This window comes from Morchella importuna (genome assembly GCF_003444635.1).
Source record: "Morchella importuna strain M04M26 chromosome Unknown Morimp01GS005, whole genome shotgun sequence".
NCBI lineage: Eukaryota > Fungi > Ascomycota > Pezizomycetes > Pezizales > Morchellaceae > Morchella > Morchella importuna.
The window spans coordinates 242,660-258,453 of record NW_025763402.1 but is presented as its reverse complement, the minus strand read 5'-3'; the positions used below and the strand labels follow the sequence as shown (position 1 = coordinate 258,453).

At 48.7% G+C, this 15,794-nt stretch overlaps 5 protein-coding genes across 5 annotated transcripts; 2 read left to right on the top strand and 3 right to left on the bottom strand.

Annotated features, from left to right (window-relative positions):
• Positions 1-740: 740 nt before the first annotated feature.
• Positions 741-1,205, bottom strand: LAJ45_02624 (uncharacterized protein; the record flags this gene model as incomplete). Its single annotated transcript, XM_046112215.1, has 1 exon — positions 741-1,205. One exon carries the CDS (start codon positions 1,203-1,205, stop codon positions 741-743), a length of 465 nt encoding a protein of 154 aa, XP_045974341.1.
• Positions 1,206-1,246: 41 nt separating this feature from the next.
• Positions 1,247-3,731, bottom strand: LAJ45_02623 (uncharacterized protein; the record flags this gene model as incomplete). The annotated part of the gene is made up of 2 exons (XM_046112214.1): positions 1,247-3,497; positions 3,559-3,731. 2 exons carry the CDS (start codon positions 3,729-3,731, stop codon positions 1,247-1,249), a joined length of 2,424 nt encoding a protein of 807 aa, XP_045974340.1.
• A 1,139-nt stretch (positions 3,732-4,870) lies between these two features.
• LAJ45_02622 (uncharacterized protein) lies at positions 4,871-7,358 on the top strand (the record flags this gene model as incomplete). The annotated part of the gene is made up of 6 exons (XM_046112213.1): positions 4,871-4,889; positions 5,146-5,269; positions 5,374-5,542; positions 5,604-5,704; positions 5,781-7,040; positions 7,094-7,358. The coding sequence occupies 6 exons, from the start codon at positions 4,871-4,873 to the stop codon at positions 7,356-7,358; spliced, it is 1,938 nt and encodes a 645-aa protein (XP_045974339.1).
• Positions 7,359-10,552: 3,194 nt separating this feature from the next.
• Positions 10,553-13,432, bottom strand: LAJ45_02621 (uncharacterized protein; the record flags this gene model as incomplete). Its single annotated transcript, XM_046112212.1, has 7 exons — positions 10,553-10,557; positions 10,651-10,657; positions 10,713-10,778; positions 10,840-12,904; positions 12,960-13,148; positions 13,217-13,340; positions 13,423-13,432. 7 exons carry the CDS (start codon positions 13,430-13,432, stop codon positions 10,553-10,555), a joined length of 2,466 nt encoding a protein of 821 aa, XP_045974338.1.
• A 541-nt stretch (positions 13,433-13,973) lies between these two features.
• Positions 13,974-15,729, top strand: LAJ45_02620 (uncharacterized protein; the record flags this gene model as incomplete). The annotated part of the gene is made up of 3 exons (XM_046112211.1): positions 13,974-14,286; positions 14,341-15,579; positions 15,671-15,729. The coding sequence occupies 3 exons, from the start codon at positions 13,974-13,976 to the stop codon at positions 15,727-15,729; spliced, it is 1,611 nt and encodes a 536-aa protein (XP_045974337.1).
• Between the last annotated feature and the right edge of the window lie 65 nt (positions 15,730-15,794).

The window sequence follows — 15,794 nt, the reverse complement described above, 5'->3', positions numbered from 1 at the left end:
CGTTCAAATCTACTGCAACTATCTCTTGACAATCACTCCGACTGTATATATAGCCTTTCAAAGTGGAGTCGATAGCGTTCATAACACCTCTAGTAGGTAGAATATTATCTATGGCCATTCTGATCATAAAATACACGCACTGTTCCTATATGATAACGGTTATCACGCTTTTCAAGAAAGTTACTCTCCTAAACCGCGCGTAGTTTCGAATTGAACACGATGTTGAGTGGCTGCTGTGGTATCAAGTAGACTTATGTCCTGGTTATGGTTATCCGGTCGAATCCTCGTGTTATACGTTTTTCCTTCCTTTTAACTGATAACTAACTTTTTAGACTCTTATAACTCTTATTATTGTAAGCTGGAGTCTAGGAGCGCATAATACTGTAGTTAATCCTAATTCGAAAATCATATTCATAGAATATCACTCGATCACATATCATCACTCGCTTCATTGGAATTTCCTTAGTGGTAAGAATCTAGATTAAGGGCTAGGATAACTAAGAGACGATAAAGTAAACTAGACCTCAGCGCCCTCAGGGAGTTCATTATAACCATTGCTTTATAATTTCGAATAATTATATAACCGTACTGGATTATTTGGTCCCACAAGGGACCCTCACTTATTTTTACATATCCATCTACATTATATATATGTACACGCATTTATACAAAAGCTCCCCTTTCCTGTTAAAAACAACGCCAAAAAGTTTACATACATACACCCCGAGATATATAGCTATTTACTCTAAAAATGCTGCCCATCTAGTCCTCTGCAGCCAGATCCTAACCGTCTTCTCCACGTCTGGAATGCCCATACCGCTCCCTCTCATTTCTCTCCAGCACCAGTCAAGGACAAACTCGATGCTTCTCCTCCTGATTTGCCTCTTTTCCCGCCTCTCCGCTTTTTCTGCCTTCTCCATCTCTTTCTTCAGTTTGCTCCTCTTGCTCAGGTTCTGCTTCGGCCTCTTCCCCCACATGGGATCCCACCACTCACCCGGCACCCAATCATCCTTCTCTTGCTCCGAATCCAACTCAATCATCTCCTTCACCGCACGATGCAACACTGTCCTAAGGCTGATGCCGTCACCAATAACCGCCCCATCCGGCCGCTTATTACCCCTTGTATGATGGTTATGACACATTTCCATGGCCTTGACACACCCCTGACCCTCCGCTACACCCCTCAACAGCACATTGAAAGCCATCGTGTCCAGCCCCGCACCAGTCTCCAGATCGATCCCCATATTTACCATAGCCCATTTCGTCCGCGGCTCATCCCTGGTCGCGACCGCCTCCCGTAGCACCGAGATCCATGCGTCTCGCGAGATCTGCATCTTCCCGGCGGTTGCCTGCTTACGGCCGCGGTTCTTAGGGCGGCAGCCGGGGTTCTTGGGTCGAAGGGGATGACGCCGGCGCCCGACTCAACGAAGGCGTAGCCGGCGGCGCGGTCGCGCTCGAGTTCGTGGGTGACGAGGACACCAACGAGAACGCTGTCAATGGTGTGGCCGTAGGTGGAGAGCGCGCTGAGAACATCTTTGGCGGCGGTGGAGTCGCCGAATGCAAGGTTTGCTTTCAGGAGGGAGGTGTAGGTTTCCTTCGTGATCCTGCGGGGGTCGGTGAGTGCTAGTGCTGTGCGGACACGATCAAACAGCAGTTGGCGCTTTGAAGCCACAGCCAGAGCGAGAAGCGGGGGTGCAAGGTAGGGAGAGTTGTAGGCACTTTCTTGGATAATTGGTGGGAACGTTTCGCCGTCGACTGTGGTGGGGTTGACGAGTCCAAATGCATCACCCAGCATTCGGCGGCCCACGAGGAACATGAGGTAGTGGGCGAGCAGTGGGTCGGGAATCTGCTGGATGTTCATTGTGCGATTGCGCAAAATCGCCCACACTCTTTGAGCCCCTGGAAGGTTTTGCTTGGATATGTGCAGGCTAAGGGCTGTGTAAAGCATGTTACACGCCTTAACCCCGTCCTCGAATTCGAGGAGGATGGTGGCGCCGGCTGCCATTACTTCGGCATTTTTGGACCAGACGAGAGCAGGATGGCGCAGGAGTCTCAGGAGCGTCGTGCGCTTCATGGGTAATGATTGGGCGTATGAGAGGATCGTTATGAACATGGATTCAAGGCCACGACCCTCAGCGGTCGAGTCCACAGCTGCGTCGACAACACCAGGGAGAAGAGTGTTAGGCAGTGATAGAGGATGCGTAGTGACCGGCGGGCGATCCAACGAGTGGCCTTCAAGTTGCCAGGGCCCGGTTTTAGGCTCGGGTGCCATGTAAAGTAGTGCTTTTGATGTGTATTCGTTTGGGTATAATTCACGGTAATCGACGAAAGACCAACCCTGGGAGGCAGCGTGGCGTAAAACATCGACTCCAACATGTCCATACCCTGTTTCGACAACAATGGTGAGTATGAGCTCCAGCCAGACCTCACATTCAGAATAGCTGCCCCATTGCGGGGTATTTTTTTGGCGTATGTGAGCCGGCAGTGAAGCTGGTGGTGGGGGTATATCTTTGGTACCGCCACCCCAAACTTCAAAACGATGTCTGGCTCGGGGGACTTCGAAGCCTTGGTATTCTCCTACAATGCCCAGACGTTCAGCTTCCTCTGCAGCCATTGCCTCTTGAGCTCGCCACATTGCGTCGGCCAGTGACGCAAGGATACGAGATCGGAGCAAATATAACCTTGGGTGGCGCCCCATATCATATAGCGAATCTGGCATGAACCCCGCCGTGTGCAGATACGCCAGGACCTGTCTCACTGTCGCCATCAGATCCTTGTACCCCCGGTCCCCACTTTCGGTCCCGGCTCTTATGACCATCCCAGCGAGTGAGTATAGCACCACGCCATATCCTCTTCTCCGTCTTTCAATATCCCATTTGACCTTTTTATCCTCCAATACCCACAATCCCGAGCGCCCTGCAATTGCGGGCGACGGAATCCCACCACTGTATTCTTTCTCTGCCCTACCAACGTCGTAGTCGCCATTCATCATCGTAGATCCCCGTGTCTCGTCGAATACAGAATGCATCTTCACTACCTCTGGGTACTCGAACCCCGGTTGAATCAACTGCCTCACAATCCATACTGCGATTGCCCACTCGCCTCTCACCACTAGCTCCGTAATTATATCATGTTTATGGCCTTTCGCGCGCTCCAGAAAAAGTAATAGTTTCTCATTATCTAGTGGCGGGACTATATCTGCCTCGCGCCGCCATTCTGGAGGCAAGTATGGGCCCGTAAAGAGATGCGATATCCAGGCGTCTTCGTAGCGTGGATTCTTGATTGGAGGCTTGGGAGGCATGGTAATGCCGTATAGGTCTGGAAAACGGCCGTCGTGAATTAGATCTCCATGTAAGTGAAATCGCTTCTGGTGCGGGTCGAGGGGAGGTTCTCGGGTTTCGTTGGGAGTAGCATTGGTATCGTGGCGGGGCGGGAGTGGGGGAAACGAGATGTTGATATTCGTGAGCCATTCGGCCGTGCTCTGGTGGCGTATGAAACTGTGGAGATATGATCAGCCGACTGCACTGTGAGGAATTGAGAAGGTGGCGATAGGTGTACTTAAGGGTTGGAGAGGTAGATGTTACGGGTATCGACGTTGTTCTCTTAGTTCTCAAGGCGGAAGTGAGTCTTCGGCGGTCACCACGACGTATTGGAAAGAAGGATGGTAGTAAAAAAGTACAGGTGAACGAGGAGTTGAGAATTGATCGAGGGGACCGATGTACGGAGAGCATGACATCTGGGCAGTGGTGTCGTAGATTGGTGTGGAGGTTGGGGGGGGGGTTGATTTTTTTCGTTTGTTTCGGTGGGGTTGGCGGCCGTTGGTTGTTTCCCGCTTAACTGGAACCCTGGTACAGGCCATGGCTGGATGGATGTGTGGTTACTGGTAGGATCAATTGATTTCCGGGATCTAGGATGTTTGCCCGATATATGTCTGTGGGTTATGGACTTTTTGTATTTAGATATTGCATTTGGTATTTTTCGCCCGTTTTGCCTTACTGATCCTGCCTACCGTTATTAACGCATAACAGTATGGCATGTATCGGCGCCGTATATATACACGTATCACGTGATACAGTGTTTTGCCTTTCCTCTTTTCTTTTATTGTTATTTGATAAGGTTGGGACTTGGTTTAGATACTGTATTGATTTTAGCTACAGTATATGAGAGGAAACACACAATGGGATGCCCATGCCCAATAAACAGATGCCTGCCATGTTGTATCATTTCATTACTTATCCCCAGATAGTGTGGTACTCTCTCTGGCTGCGTTGATTTTATTATTGTTATTATTGCACCCTACGTGACAAAACAAACGGTACGCGCATCATATCAGCAGCAAGCAGCTGGAGGTAACATAGGATGTAGGATGTAGGTAAAGTACATACTCCTTCAGGCGCGTCACTCGGTGTGCAATGAAGTATCATCTCCGTAGTATGTAGCATCAATCAACGCCCCCATCAAATTCCATCAATCGCTCCTCTTCATCTTCCTCTGCATCCTTTAATTCCCTCCTCCCTTCTCTCTTTATCTATTTTGATTTCTCCCTCCTCCCACCCGAGTCGATAAGCTATTTCTCCCCTATTCTCGGCAAGAATATCTAGATAGCATCAGACGTCATTTCACTCACACCCAACACATACATATACTCACATACATACATCGTTCTGCCATCTATCCTTCCCATCCATCCATCCACATCCACCACCACCACCACCACCCCATTCATCACCCCCAACCTCCCTCTTTCCTGATTGCTCCCTTTGCCTTTCTCTCCCCTCACCCGCAGGAAAAGAAAAGAAAAATTCTTCTCCCCTATTAGCAAATTAATCAAAAGCAGCACTTTTTTTTTTTTTGCCGCGACTTGGTTATCATGTCCACCTACAGAGCTGGTACGTATCCTCTTCCCTCGCTCTCTCTCTCTCTGCCACATTCCCTTGCCCATCCCAATCCCGACAAAACAAAGAAAGAAAGAAAAAAAACGCAAAAAAAACAAGGCGTCGAAATTGAAAATTATCACGCGCCATATTGGAAAGAATTTTTCTTTTCATCCCCAAACACATACATCCAGAAATTCATAAACCAATAACTAAAAATTAAAAGAAATAAAAATAAAATAAAAAACCAACTAATCACTACCAAGAACAGAAATCTCAAACGGCCGCGCTGCCTGCAAAGTTGTCGGTTGCGCTAGAGCCAAGATCCCCAAGGGTGAGCTCCGCTTCGGTTCCTGGGTCGACGGAGGTTACCCAGGTTGGAACTGGCGGCACTGGTTTGCTCCCCTTTCTATTTCTACCCACCTCTCCCCCTGCCTCCTCCTTCCTCACTTCTCCTTCCTCCCCTCCCTTCTTCACACTAGTACTAACACACCACAAGGGGTTGCGTAACACCTAAGCAGTTTATCAACATCCGCCAAAAGTTCACGACCGATAAAGGCCTTGACATCACAGCGCTAGACGGATACGACGAACTAACGCCCGAATTTCAAATGAAAATAAAGGCAGCTGTTGAGGCTGGCCACGTTGCCGATGAGGATTGGAAAGGAGTTTGTTCTCCCTTCGTTGTTCAATTGACGCGATAGACTATGTAGCTAACACGTCCTAAAGGATGTCGCAGAGAACAGACCTGGCGCGCCTGTAAAGCGTAAGAAGGCTGCGAAGAAAGATGAGACCGAGGAGGAAGAGGAGGAGAAGGTCGAGGCTGCCACGTTGGAACCCCCTCCCCCCTTTCGCTGCATTTTTCGTGACTTTCAAGGCTATTCCACGTGCTGACGCGATGACCAGTGAACCCGAGAAGCCAAAACGTGGCCGCAAGAAGAAGGAAGTCGAGGTAGAGATCAAGGAGAAGCCCGCCGACGTTCCTGCTGGCGAGTCAGAGGCCGAGGCTGAGACCAAGGCCGCGCCTAAGAAAACTGGCGGCCGACCTAAGAAGGTTGTCGCTGAACCCGTCGCCGAGCCTTCCGAACAAGAAGAGCCCAAGCCAGCGCCTAAGAAGAGCGGTCGCCCCAAGAAGGCGGCCGCCCCAGCAGCTGAACCCGAGGCTGAGGCTGAGGCTGAAGAGGCCGAGGCTGAGGTGGAGGTGGAGAAGCCAGCACCTAAGAAACGTGGCCGCCAGCCAGCAGCTGGAAGTGAGCCAAAGGCGAAGCGCGAGAAGAAGCCGCCAACTGAGCCGACACGTGCACGTTCTGCCAGGACCGCTGCGGTGGCTAAGAAGAGCATGAAGGAAGTCGAGGAGGACCACGAAGACGAGGAGCCGAGTGAGGAAGAGAAGCCTGTCCCCAAGGAAAAGAAGAAGGCAGCACCGAAGGAGAAGGCCACTTCCAAGGAAAAAGCCACCTCCAAGGAGAAGGCTACGCCCAAGGAGAAGACTACACCAAAGGGAAAGGCTGTGACTAAGGAGAAGACTGTGCCGAAGGAGAAAGCTGTTACCAAAGAAAAGGCCGCCTCTAAGGAAAAGGCTACTACCAAAGAAAAGGCCAAAGAGGAGTCTGCGACGAAGGAGGGGGCTGCCCCTAAAGAGGACCCTGCCCCACAAGTGGAAGAGGCCGCGCCGAAGGAGAAGGCGATACCCAAAGAAAAGTCAGCGCCAAAGGAGAAGAAAGCTCCTGCCCCCAAGAAGCCCACCAAGGCTCAACTCGCCAAGGAAGCCAAGGAGGCTGCCGCTAAGGAACCGGTGCCCGAAGCTGCATCGACCGCCACTGAAGCTGCCGACAAGTCGGCCGAGACCAAGGATGCCGACGTTGAGATGAGTGATGCCGACGCTATCCCAGCCGAGAAGGAAGCCGAGGCAGAGGCAGCCCCCGAAGCCGAGGCCGCCAAACCTAAGAATCGTGGTGGCCGTCCCAAGAAGGCCGTCCCACCCGTCGTCCCTGCCCCAGCTCCCAAGGAAAAGGAAGAGCCTAAACCCAAGGCTACTGCTGGCAGGAAACGCAAAGCTCCTGTTGCCCCCGAGGAAGCCACTGAAAAGACAGTTGAGGAAGAGCCTAAGGAGGATGTCCCTATGGTCGGAGACGAAAGCATCATTACCGATGCCACCACTTCCGAGTAACTACCCCGTCCCTGCCGTTAAACCTGAAATGTGCTAACAAAACCGACAGAGAGCCAAAGAAGAAGCGCGGCCGCCCATCAAAGGCCAAGGAAATCACCGCAACAGCAAAGGCGCCTGCAGCCAAGAAGGGTCGCGCGACTAAGAAGGAGCCCACTCCTGCCCCGGCATCCGCATCTGAGGAGCCGGCAGCAAGCACAGAACGCAAGAGCATCTTTGGCGGTGATGCCGCGGAGCCAACTCCTGCTGCTGCCCCCACGGCCGACGCCGCTGCTACTGAGGCTGCTGCAACAACTACCGCTACTACCACTGCATAAACCAATCGCATTGACTCGAGAGGATATAACCAACGTTTAGTTAGGTAGGATACGGTGACAGAAGATTGGAGTTAGGTTGGAGGAGCGTGAGCCGGATTGGAAAACAATTTTTTTTTCTCTTCTATTTCTTTCTGTTCTGTTCTGTCTGTATTTCTGTCTGTTGTGCGATAGTTTTATATTATCTTCTCGTTCTTCTCGTCCTTTTTTTCTTGTTCTGTGTTGGTTGTTAGTTTGTCAGTCTGTTATCCTCTCTTGGTGTTGTCCATTATTATTGATTGATTGATTGATGGGATTGATTGATTCATTGGCCTCCCTCCCTCTCTCCTCATTTTAACTCACAACTTATCACTCACTACCAGCGAAGGAAAGAAGAAAACATATTGTACTATTAACTCCCTCTCTCCATTTTACTCTTCACCTTGTCCAATTGCAATCCAAGTAGTAATGTTTCCTTATTTTCTTTGTTTCGTTGAGGGTGTGTAGTGGAGTGAGTACGGTTGGCGGGTAGGCGGGCCGGTATGCGTTTATGAATGAGGATGAGATTTTATTTTCTATGTTGGAGAGTGCATGAGTGGGGGAGATTCGAGCGATCGCGTGAGACGTATGAGGTGGTGAGGTGAGGTGGGGTGGAACTGGGGAAAATGTAGCAGTGGTGATTATGTACGAAATGGTATTATTAGTCGAAGAAGTATCTGAAAGAAGTACGGAGAGGCGGTGGAGTATCTAATAATCGAAGCTAAATTATCTAAAACACCATGAGGATTGCTCAAGGCCCATACCAAGACTAAGACCGAGTGATAGACCATGCGCGAGTGATCAGCTGTGATCAGTTGTGATTTAGCTTTCTTGCTGGGTGTCGCCTGTTCATAAAAAGAAAAACGGTGTTCCTTTAATCGGTGTCGATAGTTTTCTCTAGGCCTGTAGCTGGCCGTTTTCTCTTCGTATACAGTAAACATCGTGTCACCCTCCTTTGTTGTGAGGGCTGGGGGTGCACACTACCACCTCAACGATGACTCTGTGGGAACTATGGAGTGGGAGACTTTTTTTTGGTTTTTGTTTAATTCATGAATAAGAAGTGGATGACGTAGTGAGGAATAAAACCAACTGTACCCTGACCCGTGAGCAGGCTTTTTAATAGGCTGGACCGGTCTATATTTGACCTTGGACCGGCCCAGCCCAGTCCACCAAGGAATGGGCCCGGACCGACCGGCCCATATAGAGCCAGGACCAGTCACAGAAAAATAAATATATGGTCCCTCCAAAGCTATTTATCGAAGTCGAAAGAGCTAAATGGGAATTTGAAACCCGTTTTTCCCTCACAATCGGTGGAGAAATATAGTCATAAACCGGCCCATATATTACTCTGCTTGACCGGTCCAAAATGCTGTCAGGACCGGCCCAGCCCAGCCCAGAAAGTCAAAGACTGGCCCACCGCCCATATATTTGGACCGGTCCGGCCCACATATCTCGCAGTCCATTAAAAAGCCTGCTCGTGAATGCTTTACTCACATGGTGTACTTCACAAAGGCATCCAAACACCCGCCCTGGGGTAGTCTAACAGTATGCATAAGGGCCTATTACGTTGAGTATATTGGGCCGGAAACACTATCATACCTCTAGTATACGTTCCTGATGATCATGGCGCTTTTATAGTTAAAACCAACAGCGAGTACCGTGTACTAGATGGATTCTATCCTCATTTCAGCAGTCTCCTAGTATAAAGGTAAAAGTTACTAATGACAATCTCCGTAAGGGTGGAGAGGGGGGCAACTTGCAAAAAATATTTACACTGGAGTGACATGACATCTACAAAATCTGGAGTGACAGCTATGAGAGAGTGAGCGTGACGCCAAAGAAAGAAAGGCGGAACCCAACCCTCACCGAGACATGTCGCTGGTATAGTGGATGGCACTCCGGCTCTTCTCCTCTGTCGACCACACCCGTGAAAGTCAGGTATCACGTTTCAGGTATATATTGTAGATCACAGAGGATCACTCGAGGCCCCCAGAAAGGAGGGTTGTTGTTCATTTATTGTATGCAGAAAAAGAGGGTGATGATTTATGGTAACGAATGGGGGAATGTTTGCGAGATTTTTTGCGTGATGATGGAAGGCAGATGGCGGTACGTTGATTGGGGGCCGACAAATGCACACACGGGAGAATACGATGCAGGCCTACATGTATGTACATTCCACTGAAGTGCCATGGCCAGTAGCAATCCACGCCACAGACATCCAATTATACCGACAAGACAAGAAACACACTCGCCCTACAACGCGCCCCTCTTCAGTTTACATGTAACCAGCGACCACTCCCCTCCAGAGAGATCGAGAGCCTATAACCCTATCCGCCCCATTACAACTATCCAACCCGAAAAATCCGTTTGCATACATCGAACCTACGCGTCACAGTAGATACAACGACACCACGCCTATCACCGTCACCTCCTTGGCACAGAGGATGGGGGACAGGCTATACCATCTTCATTTCCAGAGTAGTGGCCCGGTGCCAGACCGAGAGAACCCTTCACTCACGCGAAGGAGGGCTGTGATATCGTCTTTCATTTCTTAATATATTCATAACATGACCGACCTAATCTGCAGATTCCCTCCCCATGAACAGAACTAGCCCTACAAGATCTACGACCGAATTCTTTTCTTTGCATCTTCAAGGGTCAACTCAAGGCTCCCTCTATCTGGAGAACTTGAAGCAAGATTTAATCCCCTCATGGTTCGGAAATACCATATGTGATACCCCGCTAACCTGAGTTATCGGAATGATTTGAGACATGTACTTATCTGGCCCAACGCACTGAGACAGGCCCGTCGTCGTATCGAATTTATTCCGAAACACGCTACATACGCGGCCGCGCTGCCGTCGCGACGTGAGACCCAGCCTCAGATTCTAGCCTTGATGGGAGAAGAGTCCAAGCATGCGGGTTAAGATAGATGTACCGCCACGTAACGTACATGTGGCTCCCACCACAATCCCTGCCCAGATGCTCATTTATTCTCAACAAAATCGAGTGATATCTCATGCTGCATGTCATTATCGTTGGGAAGAAGTGGAAGAACATGCCCCCCAAAATATACCAAAACATAAAAAAGACCTTGCTAGCTAACGATAACTATACACAAAACAACAGCTTTTTTTCCGACGAAATAACAGGAGTAAGCCAAGTAAGCAAAGGGCTAATTAAACTAAGTTTCGAGTTGGTAAACGCCGCATTTTATCGATTCCATTTCGTCAAATAAATAAAGGAAAAAGAAGAAAAAGATAGGAAGCTTGTATACTTTCCCTCTAAAAAGAAAGATAGGTTCAAAACCGTTCATGCCAACGGTTCAGTCCAGTTCACCAGGTCCACAACCTCCCCTGCCCCTTCTTTCGTGTACGAGATCTTCAACCTCAATTTGAGTGGGGGCTATCGCGTTGTAAACAGTTAGTGATCATTCATCATTTCATTTTAATGTAGGATAACTCACCCCCTTGCTCCCTTGGACCCTCATCGCTTGCGTTGCTTCAGCATCTGGGCTTAGCTCAGCTGTGCTTATTGGCTGTAGCTTTAGAATCTGACTCTTAGGAACAGCAGCTTGTAATGTCACCCCACTTATATTATCTGTGAAGCCGTTGTTTTTGAATCTTGCAACAATGTTCACCGTGCCGTCCGCCGTACGCTGGAGTTGCAATGTAATGGCAAGATTGTTCTTGTCATAGACTGGAAGTTGTGCTGGACCTGAAGGTGCCGCGGGCTGTGCCATTGAACCTAACTGGCTTGAAAAGCTCATGGCAGCTGAAGGCATTGCGGATGCAGGATTCTGCTGTTGTACGGGTGCGGGTGAGGGAGTATTGAACAAATCCATGATACTGCTCAAGTTCGACTGTGGAGTTGGAGAAGAGGATGTAGGTGCTTCATCACCTCCACCGAACATGCCTTTCAATAAGTCCTGCGAGCCTCCGTTTGATGGGGCGGGCCCCGGTGCCGCGTCACCTCCCATTAACTCAATGAGCGCATCTTCATCGATTTGTTTCTTGGTGCCGCGCTTTCCAGCACCCTTCGGCTTTGTAACCTGTTGTTCAAACTGCCGCGACACTTCCTTAAACACTGGTGGTGGCATTTTTTCCAAAACACCCGTTCGAATGTCGTCGTAGCCAAACATGTTACCATACTCGACAGACCGCTGCTGAATCTCGACGTCGAGACTATCGGTATATGATTGTAGAATGCGACGGACTCGTTCGATCTGGGCTGGGTTTGAAATGCGAGTGGTGAGTTTCATAAGAGCTGTGATGATATATTCATTTATTGTCTGCGAAGAATAGGCGCTCGAAAGAATTGTCGCGAGGATATCGACCACGTCTGATTCCTGAACTTTGACGACCAACTCCTCCTCCTCATAATTACCACCCTTCAGGAGCAGATCTCCATATTCGCCGATGGTCCAAGCTCCTGCTAAAGTCAAGGCCTCTTGTGTAATATCCGCTTTCAACGCTGAAAAAAGCTTCTGTACGCAGTAGGTCTGTAGCTCTGCGGAATTGGCGATAAGGCGAATAAAACTCGACAAGATGTGCTCTTTAACGTAATTCCCGGCAAGCTTCAAAACTCGCAACACCGTATCGATATGCCACCTTTTTGTAGGCGCAAAACGCTCAGCGGCAATGCAAATCTGAGTAGTCAACACTGGTTTGAACTCGTTATTCGAGACCTCAAGGAATGCCAATAATTCCCTGATTAGAACGCGAATGTTGTTTTCGTTAATGAGGGTGAACGATAGATCAAGAGCACGACGACGGATCGAGATATCCGGATCCCGGAGACAATCAAGGATAGTATTACGGTGTCTCTGTACTGCGTTTGGTTCTACGGCGACAACTTTGATGAGGGTATTCAGGGCTACATAACGGATATTGTTGTCCTTGTTGGTTAGGAACTTTCCAAGGATGTTGACACCGAGCACGCGAAGACCACTATCTGCCTCAATATCAAGGATAGTGAGTACAGATTCGTAAAGAATCGAATTTCCGACATTCTTCGTCGAGTCTGTGTTGGTTGCCACCTGAGCTAAAATGTCGTTGATTTGCTCGCTAACCTCGGCATCTCCTTTGCCCAACACTCGTAATAACCTTAGAATTTTGACCTGCAAAAATGGATCTGTAATCCCTGTCACGTCGTGCTCTGGTGCATATCCAGAGCTTGTTAAGCTCTTCAGGTGGCGAACCAGTGCATTTGTAAAGGGCCTGAACTCGTGTACCATGTCGGGGTCATGTAAGCACAGGTCCGTGACCAAAGTAATACCGCAGAGCAATACTCCGTGGTTCCGGTCCTGAAGTAGAAGCTTGGTTTTGTCTATGAAGTGTTCCTGGAGGTCAGGGACTTTCCGGATAATCCGCATGGCACAGATAGCTGCCTTTCGACGGATATAAGGATTCGCGGTTGACAGTAGATTTTCTACTTCCTGGAAAAGATCACGGGCCATTTCTGTTGATGCGATGTTTCCTAGGGTGCATAAAGCCAGCCCCACGACGTACTGATTTGAGTGCTCCAGGTCACTATAAAACATTAGCTCTGAAATAGGCTGGGCGGTGTGAGTTGGGATAGGCTTACTTCTTTAAAGAATTGGTAACCAAAGTCAACACCTCCTGGTTCTCGTCCAGAAGAAGCATGGTACCCAGATACCCTAATCTTTTATCGGCAAACCTAGGAGAAGCTAGTAACTTCAAACATTCGATCTGTCCAAAGTGCGTACGCTCGCCGAGAGTGAAGAGGTAAAGCAGCTTGGCAACATTATTCCTCCTATAACAGAATCGGGGGTGTCAGATAAAGCTCCAAGTTGAGATTGAAGGAGCTAAATTAGTACAAACCTAACGTTTGAATCACCTGATTCCTCCCTAAACGAAGCCCGAATTGCAGCACTCTCTTTCTGTATAACTCCGCGCTCATCGTTCAACGTCTTCGCACTTCGAACGGCCCGGATGAATTGCTTCACTGCAGCGTGTCAGCTCTTGATTCGATACCTAGAGCCTTCTTTAATCGCTAAGAAGTTTAGGAACAAGTAGATAAAACGTACAAGAGCTCATGGCAGCTGGTATAAAGAGAGGAACGGTTTTGAGAGTTGTCGAGGGGTTAGAGGGGTGCTGCGGTGATAGGTGAGGTTGACTAGGTGGGTGAGGGTGGAGGGGGGGTGAGACATGCCAGAGCAGCATGCCCGGGTAACTCTCAGGGCTAGGGGTGTCACACATATTCCGTAACGTGACATCTGCCAAGAGGTCTTAGCGTCGACGCGACGTGCATCAAAACCTGCCGGGGGGATGCCACCAGGCCCCACAAACACCATAACTCAGATTGCGCCCGTACATGCCACCTACAACTCTATCGGAATTATATCATTCACTTAATCCTTTAGTTTGAGTATAGGCAGCCAATTGTTTGACAGGTTAGAGCATCCTCGGTCTCCGACATCATGAGTTGATAGTAGTACTGACGATATCTAGGCGAAGGTGGGTAGATAACCCGAAGATTTCGGAGATAACCATTCCGAAATACGCCTTTGAGGGTTTATGTGTTCTTTGAATAGAAGCAGGAAAACAGAAGGAAAGCAGTTAAATTTGTTTCGTCATCATGTCGATGAATACCTTGCCCCCGGAGATCATGCTTATGATCCTTCACCCATCGAACTTTATAAAGCGCTCCGGGTTATATCCGATAATACCGCAACGCGAAGCCATTAAGGGATACTCGAGCCTCCGTCTAGTCAACAAAGAATTTTCTGCCCATATCACTCCTCACCTCTTCAAGAACATCACTATTGGAAGTAGAGAGTGTAGTTTGAAACGTTTAGAGAATATCACCGAAAGCAAAGAGATCCAGACTTGGGTTAAGCGGTATTCTTATGTTCTTGCCCCCAACAATCCTTTGGAGAGGTCAACTTCCAGTATGTTCTACAAAAATATCTGTATATGTTCTACGAATTGACATTGCGCTACAGGAAATATCTATGAAGACTACCTTCGGCTTTTGGCTGACCCTGAATATGCCGAGAAGCTTGAGACAATCAACTCTAGCACTGATCCCCAAATGATTAAAATTGCACGCTGGCTTGACCAACGCGAATTTGATCTTTCAAATGATCTCCATGACGTACATGTCAAATGTTTGTCCTCGTTACCAGTTCTGAGGTCAATTCACTTAACCTCGCCTGCATGGTACGGGTTATCGGATCAATCCCACGCATTGTCCATGCCAGGGGGTAGTGGTAACAAGTCCTGGGGCCCCACGGTGTTCCGCGCTATTTTATTGGCGATGTACAATCGTATTCAAACAAATGCATCACCTATAGAGGAGTTTGTGTTGAAGGGAGTAACGGAAGAATGCATGCTTCTGCCACCCCACTTTTTTCAAAAAGCGATTTTAGGATTTCAAAATATTAAAACCCTTGTGGTCAGCATTCAAAATTGCCAGGATCAGATGGAAATTCTTTCTCCATGTTGGGTTCCATTACTCGGCCGTCTTATGCAGTCCGCTACGTCTCTTCAATCTCTAGAAATAGAAATCCCGGATAGTATTGGAAGTATCCAGTTCAGCACTCTTGCATCCCCCTTTAAGTACAAATCTACCGACCAAAAGGAATCAACGCCGACAGAGCAGTGCTGGCCACAATTGAAATCCCTCAAGCTCCGCGACGTCTTATTTTCAGAGACACACATTCTTCAATTTCTCTCTGCTCATAGAAAAACCCTTCGCACCATTCACTTCGACAACTGCGAAATTCGAACGCCTAATTCTTCCGATAATAGCCAAACTGAGATTGCGTACGAATCACCTCCTGCCAGTGACGACGGGGTTGTTGCGCCAAGACCTTGGTCAATTGTTCTCCGTCAAATTGCTAAATACTTTCCCCCCAAAACGTCCTCGGCTCTCGACTCCTTTAAGATTGAACAACTTCATCACCAAAAGGCTAGAAGCATGCGCAGCTGTACCATCCAATTGTGGCAGGACTACCTTAGCGGCCTCTCCGACACTGAACCTTCTGAAGACCAGCGTCACGACGACTGCTGTTGCATATCTGAAGAAATTTATATGGATGATGATGATTCTAACAGTGAGGTGGGACTTTGGGCAATAGATGGAATGCATCCATTCGGCTTTGGGGATAGTGACGATGAGGAGTTGGATGACATAGATGGGGAGGACGAGTTTGACGAAGACGAGGAAGATATGGAACTTGGTGAGGGCTTTTTTATACAAGCACCCGGCCTTCACCCATATCCATGGGAGTGGCCTCACGCGGGGTATCAAGAATATTGATTTAGACCTAGGCCACGCCTGGGTTGTTCTCCTCTATAGTATCTTATCTTGGGCGGACGCAGGTTTCTAAGTCCTAGAGATTTCTTATCTTGAAACATGTGTCTAAGGTTTCTCATCAGGGATACGAACGCATGT